General features: G+C 55.4%; 1 protein-coding gene across 1 annotated transcript; it reads right to left on the reverse strand.

The window, feature by feature from the left end:
* Window positions 1-4,208: 4,208 nt before the first annotated feature.
* On the reverse strand, window positions 4,209-6,000 carry SIT1 (signaling threshold regulating transmembrane adaptor 1). Its single transcript, XM_070595680.1, has 5 exons — window positions 5,690-6,000; window positions 5,428-5,563; window positions 5,283-5,341; window positions 5,111-5,172; window positions 4,209-5,019 (listed from the first exon to the last, which is right to left on the reverse strand). The coding sequence occupies exons 1-5, from the start codon at window positions 5,748-5,750 to the stop codon at window positions 4,786-4,788; spliced, it is 552 nt and encodes a 183-aa protein (XP_070451781.1). The 5' UTR covers window positions 5,751-6,000; the 3' UTR covers window positions 4,209-4,785.

Raw genomic sequence — 6,000 nt, forward strand, 5'->3', positions numbered from 1 at the left:
CCTTAGAACATAGAAATTCTAACCTGTAGATGGTTAACTCTGTGTCTTTTCCTATCAGTCCGGTCTGGAACTTGTCTGTCTTCAGCTCAGGGAAATTTCACTTCATTATGACCTCCCCTCTCCTGTTCCTTTTCCCCCAGGAACTCACAGAAAGTCCAGTTAAGTCTCCTTTCACCACGTGATTTGCATCGCCATGTTTTTGTTACATGTTGTGACATATTTCATCTATTTAATTTTCTAGACCTGTTTGGGGGTTTTAGCAGTTACCATCCTTTCCTTTGATTATTGATGGGAATTCTGGGTTCTGATACCACATTTTCTAGTTTAGAGAAATCTTCTTATTTGGGCTTCACACGTATCTCCTCCAGGCTCTCCTTTTTCTCAGTCAGAGATTCATCTGTGTCCTCCACCCTGTCTCTCTGCCCTCTAGTTTGTCTGCGTTTGGAGCGCTGGCAGACGCAGCAAAGCCACTGATTGTTCCTGGGCAGCAAACTGTTTCCGGGATCGCTGCCTTCCTGAAGACCCTTCCTCCTGGCTCTGAGGCTGCTTTCCAGAAGCTTGTCTGCAGGGAATTCTCTCTGCCAGGAGCTCAGCAGAGTTAAGGTTCATCACCTATCGCTGGGAGTTGTCAGAGCGGCTGTGGAAGGGAGAGCTTCACAGGGTTGCCGTATGCCCAGAATCCCCAGACTCTGAGTAGTCTAAGTATTATCGGCAGATTCAGTGATAATCACCAAAGACTTAAAAACAGAAGCCACTAATAGTAGGTCCCTCTGGGGACTCCATCTGGGAGTAGGAATGGGCTTGGGGAGGGGGGTCGATAGCATTTTACTTGTTTCCCCTTGTGCTAGGATTTCTCAACCTCAGCACTTTTAACTTTTGGGGCCAGAAATTCTTTGTTGTGATTGGCTGACCGTGTGTTGTAGGATGTTTAGCAGCATCCCTGCCCTCTACCCACTATGTACCAATAGCACTCCCTCCCCAGTTGTGACAACCTAAAATGTCTCCAGACATTGTCAAATGTCCCCTGGGGAGCAAAGTCACTTCTGGTTGAGAATCACTGTTGTATACCCTGCAATTCTATCTGATTTTTTTTTTTTTTTTTTTTTTTACCATGAGCTCACACTACTCCTATAATTAAACATTTAACTGAAGTCATGAGACAGAGGAGGAAATATGAAGCTGTTGTGAGGAAGCAGAAACACGAAGCAGAGAAGATGCAATACAGGATGGGGAAGCAAGTTAGCAAAGTGAGCAGAAATTTGAGAATAAATAAAAGAAGCAGAGACAGAGGGAGTATCTGATCACAGGACTGGAGGAGCAGGAGTGTGAAGACCCACACACTCCTGTCACCAAGGGTCCCAGCAATGCTGAGATCAGAGATCCAATAATGGTCTGCAGAGGCCCAGTCATACCACAGCCACTGTTCTGGGATCCCCATTCCATTCGGCCTCCTAATTGCCCCAGGTGTCCTTACAATAGCCATTCCTTCACTTAAGCTAGGCTCAGTCAGTGTACTCCTTACAAAGGCCCCCTGGTAGACTTTGTGCTCAATCAAACAGACGGGTCCCCTACTGTTCGCTGCCAGTAGTGAACTTAGCTGCCAGTCACTCCTTAGCACCACACTCTAAGAGGGACTCTGATTAAGCAAAGCAATGGGAATGATGAGTAGCCTGCAAATATGGTCTTTAAAAGAACTTTAGGGGCCAGCCCCGTGGCTGAGTGGTTAAGGTCGCGTGCTCTGCTTCAGTGGCCCAGTGTTTCGCTGGTTCGGATCCTGGGCGCCGACATGGTACTGCTCATCAAGCCATGCTGAGGTGGCATCCCACATGCCACAACTAGAAGGACCTGCAACTAAAAATACACAACTATGTACCAGGGGGCTTTGGGGAGAAAAAGGAAAAATAAAAATCTTAAAAAAAAAAAAAAAAAGAACTTTAAAAGGAAGTTTAGAAAGACAGGCCATCCTTCAGGGCTGGCTCCCAGTTCCTCCAGTGCTGTCATGTACAGGAGGGAGAAGACTGAATGATTGTGCTAATTGTAGTTCAGGAGGCAGAATCAGTGACAAAAGTAAGAAGGAGGCAGGATTTAGCTCCAAATAAAAAAAGTTCTATCAATAAGATTGGAAATGAGTGCTTAGTGAGGTAGTGAGCTCCCTGTCTCTAGAAGTGTTTAAGAAGCAGCTTGTAGCGTGGCTCCTGCAATGGATATACGTTTGGGCCAGATCTGTCAGCCTCCTTCCAGCTATATAATTCTAGAAATTTAAACTCTTGGCTAGAGACCAGGTTAACTCACATGCTAAGTAGAAAACATTTTAGGGTCAGATGTTATGAGAATACATTAAGTACGTCGGAGGAGGGTGGCTGCTGGAGGAGTTAAGCAATAAGGGGAGATCTCAGAGGTTCAGCATCTTCAGCTGCCCCGGTCTGCTGGTCTTTCCCCACAGAATTAGTCAGAACTCATGATGGCAAGAGATAGAAAATCTAACTTAGACTGACATAAGCAAAAAAGGGGATTTATCAGCTTATACAACCAAAAAGTTCAAGAGGCAGGTCTAGTTCTGGGCATGGCTGGATCCAAGGTTTCAGATGAAGTCATTAAGACTTGGTCTTTCTCGATCTCTGTTTCCCTCCTTGCGGCCAAAACCGGCTTGGAAGTTTAGAGCATCTTGATAGGGTGCAGAGCAAGGCCCATGATGGCGGGGCCTTGGCTGGATGGCTTCTGAGGTCCCTCCCCACCTAAAAGTAATTCCTTACTAACTTCCTATCATTGAACCTTTGACCGTCCCAAAGACCCTTCCTCTTCAGGTCTTGGGCTTATCCCTACCCTCCCAGCTGGGATCTCAGGAAGAGGGGGAAAGCTGGGGCCCCAGTGAGTCCTGGTGGCTTCCCCTAAGGAACCGCCCCTGGGAATGGCCTTCCAGCTGGCATCACAGGCCATGAAGGAAAGCACCTGGAAGGAGACAGAGCTACTAAGTATTTGGTAAGGTGAGACGAGCTGACCAGCTAGAAACATGTGGCAAGGGGGCTCTCAGAAGGTGTTTGAGGCGGATCCGACTGCCCCAACTTATTTCCTAGACACAGAGATCAGTTAGGAAGTGGCCACAGTCCCAGGGTTCAGTAATGACGCCTAGGCCAGGGCACGAGCCTCGGTGAGAGACAAGAAGGTAAGAACAATTAAAGGGATGTAGGGGAGAGAGAAGGCAGAAGATCCAGGCTTCGGGACTGGAAAGAGAATAAAGTTCAAGCCACACTCAGCTCCAGACGGAGCGAGTCCGCCGCGTTCCGGACTAGACCCCGGGGCAGCCCCGGACCGTCGGGACTACATCTCCCGGCATGCCGCAGCCGAGCATCATTGCGCCTGCGCAGAGGTGCTGGCCAGGCCGCGTCGCGCCAGGCGGGGGCGCTCGAGGCTCGGTCCTGGGCCGGCGGGCGTCGTAGCGCGGAGGAGCGGGTTACGGAGAGGTGGCCTGTGGGCGTCTGAGGCTCCGACTGGATTCCCGGCTGGTCCCAGTGGGTTGGCGAAACTCCAACCCCCGCCTCTTCGAGGGTCAAGCTCTCCCGTCGATAGGCCGCGGACACGTTGAGCATCTTAGCACGGCAGCCCTCAGCACCCCACATCCTGCTGCCGGTGGTTCGGCGCATCCGGTGCCCGCCCCCGAAGCCGCCCTCCCTCCCACACGGCCCCCCTGAAGCCCTGAACTCCTCTTCTGGGGAGGCCCAGGGTGGGGTCCTCAGGCCCAGGAACGCTGGCTCTTTAGGGTTATTGTGTGTGTGGAGGGGGTCACCATTCTCGCGGGGCCCAGCGGGCCGCGGTTCCCTACTCTGTGGGTTTCCCTGGGACTCTAAGGGGAAGAAGAGAAGTTTGGAAGTAAAAGCCTCGGCTTCCCCTTTTTCCCGCCCCTCAAACCTCAGAAGGGTCTGTCACGCCGGCCCTGCCTCTACAGAGGCCCTCTGGGCCCAGACCTCAGGCGGTGCGGGGGCCTGGGGCGCGCAGGGCTGTGAGCTCGCAGAGCCGGGCGCTGAGAGCGGTGGCTCAGCGCGGATGCTGGGGATGCCCGGCCTCGCCCGGCCCGGCCCCGCGGTGCTGGCGCGCAGCCCCTCGGGCCCTGCTTCCCAGCTAGACCCGCAGAAGTGCCCTGTGCCGACGGCAAGGCTCACCTCCACCATGCGGGGCGTGTTGCCTGATGGACCTTCTAGGGAAAACCTAAACACTTTTTGAGAAGTTTTATTTGAAAACTTGGGGCCATGACAGAGGCAGCAGGGTGGAGAAAATTCTCCCGCCGGGGCTCTGAGATCAGAACTCAGGAGGCCGCGTTCCAGGACCCCTCCAGCCTGCGGGCTCCCGGGGAGTACACCCACCCATGGCCTCTCAGGCCCCTACGCCTCACCCACTGCCCACTCCCCGGTCTCAGACGCTGAGGCATCAGGGGTAGACTGCGAGGGAGCGGGCGCGGGGAGGATCTGGCGGAACTCCGGAAGGGGGAGGAAGTGAGAACCTGGGAGTCTGGGGGCTGAGAGGAATAGATAGAGATAAGCAGAGGTCGGGGAGGGGGGCGGTCACTGCCTTTGCTTCCTCCATCCTCAAGAAGTGGGGCCTGCGGCTCCCCTGAGATGTCTCCCTCACAGCTCACACAGGAAGTTCGGGGAACATCACCTCCTGTGACTGGGCAGTGGCGGCCAGGCATGCGGGGTGGTTGGGAAACAGTCATGCCCCGGACAGGGTAGCAGTAACCTCTGCAACAGAGGAGGCTGGGGCGCTGCGCGCCCGCTGTGCCGGCCCTCCAGCTCAGCTGGGCGCGGGCTGGCTGTTGGCGTAGGCCTGGTCTGGGAAGGAAGCCCGGGCTCTGCGGGTCTGGGCACACACTGAGGCGTAGAGCTCCGGCTCCGGGCCCGAGGCCTGGGGCTTTGGCTCAGAGTCCAGCACCACCGCTGAGTACTTGATGGGGGTTCCGGAGCTCGGAGTACGTCCCTGAGGAGGCCGCAGCTGCAGGCTGGTATAGCACATCCCCTCCTCTGCAGGCTGGAGATGCAAAGCTGTTAGGAGTTCACTGAACCCTTGCAAAAGCCCCCACTTGCTTCCCTCTCCTCTTCCTCAGCCACAACTGACTCACCCTGGCTGGGCCTCCAGGTGTTGGATCCTGCTGGTTTGGCCCTGGTTCTCGAGACAGCTGTCCTGGGTCAGGGAACAGGAATCTGGTCACCTCTCGTTCCTCCTCCTGCACCCCCTCATCCCACCCACCCAGGACCTGGCCTCTGTGCCTCTCCCCTCTGCCAGCTCCCTACCTGTCTGCAGATAATGCAGGTTCCCGTACAGGGGGACCTCTTCCACAGAGCCTCCAGAGCTGCAGCACAGAGTTTAGGGGATGAGTGAGGACTTCTTGGTAAGGGGGAACTCTCCAGCAACCCATCTCTGTTGTCCCCCACTCACCGTCCCTGTCCCAGATGGCTCCTGGTCTGGCCATTAGTGCATCGGGACAAGTTTGCAGCCAGTGAGAGGAGAAGCAGCAGCGTCACAGCCCCTAAGAGGGCCCACAATCCCCAGGCCTGGGTCACGGAGGGGAATCCTGTGATGGGGGGTGGGGATGTTACTGCCCAGCCCAACCCTCCAGGTCCCAGCAGGTGGGACATGGGGCCACGTGACCCCCTCTCCCTGCCCTGCCCCCCCTCCCCCTCCCCCCGCCCCAGCTCACCGCGCACTAGCAGATCCAGACTCTCCGGACTTGTGGCTGTGCCGTTGGGACCTACGCTCATGACTGCTGATGTAGGAGCCGAGTCTACAAGTACCCTGCCCTGAACCCAGGGGTCAGCCTGGCTTATGGCCTGACAGCTGCCACAGCCCCCCTTACTCCCACCCCTCCCTGGGCCTGGCCCCAAAGCTCAGCATCCTCAATACTGGTGGTGGCAAAGTCGCTGGTTTCCGGGGAGGGGAGGGATGAGCGAAAGAACAAAGACACCGCCCTGTGCCTGCACCTGCACCACCCTGCAGCTCCCAAGCTTCCGC

Source organism: Equus przewalskii, chromosome 26, assembly GCF_037783145.1.
Source record: "Equus przewalskii isolate Varuska chromosome 26, EquPr2, whole genome shotgun sequence".
Classification (NCBI taxonomy): Eukaryota; Metazoa; Chordata; class Mammalia; order Perissodactyla; family Equidae; genus Equus; species Equus przewalskii.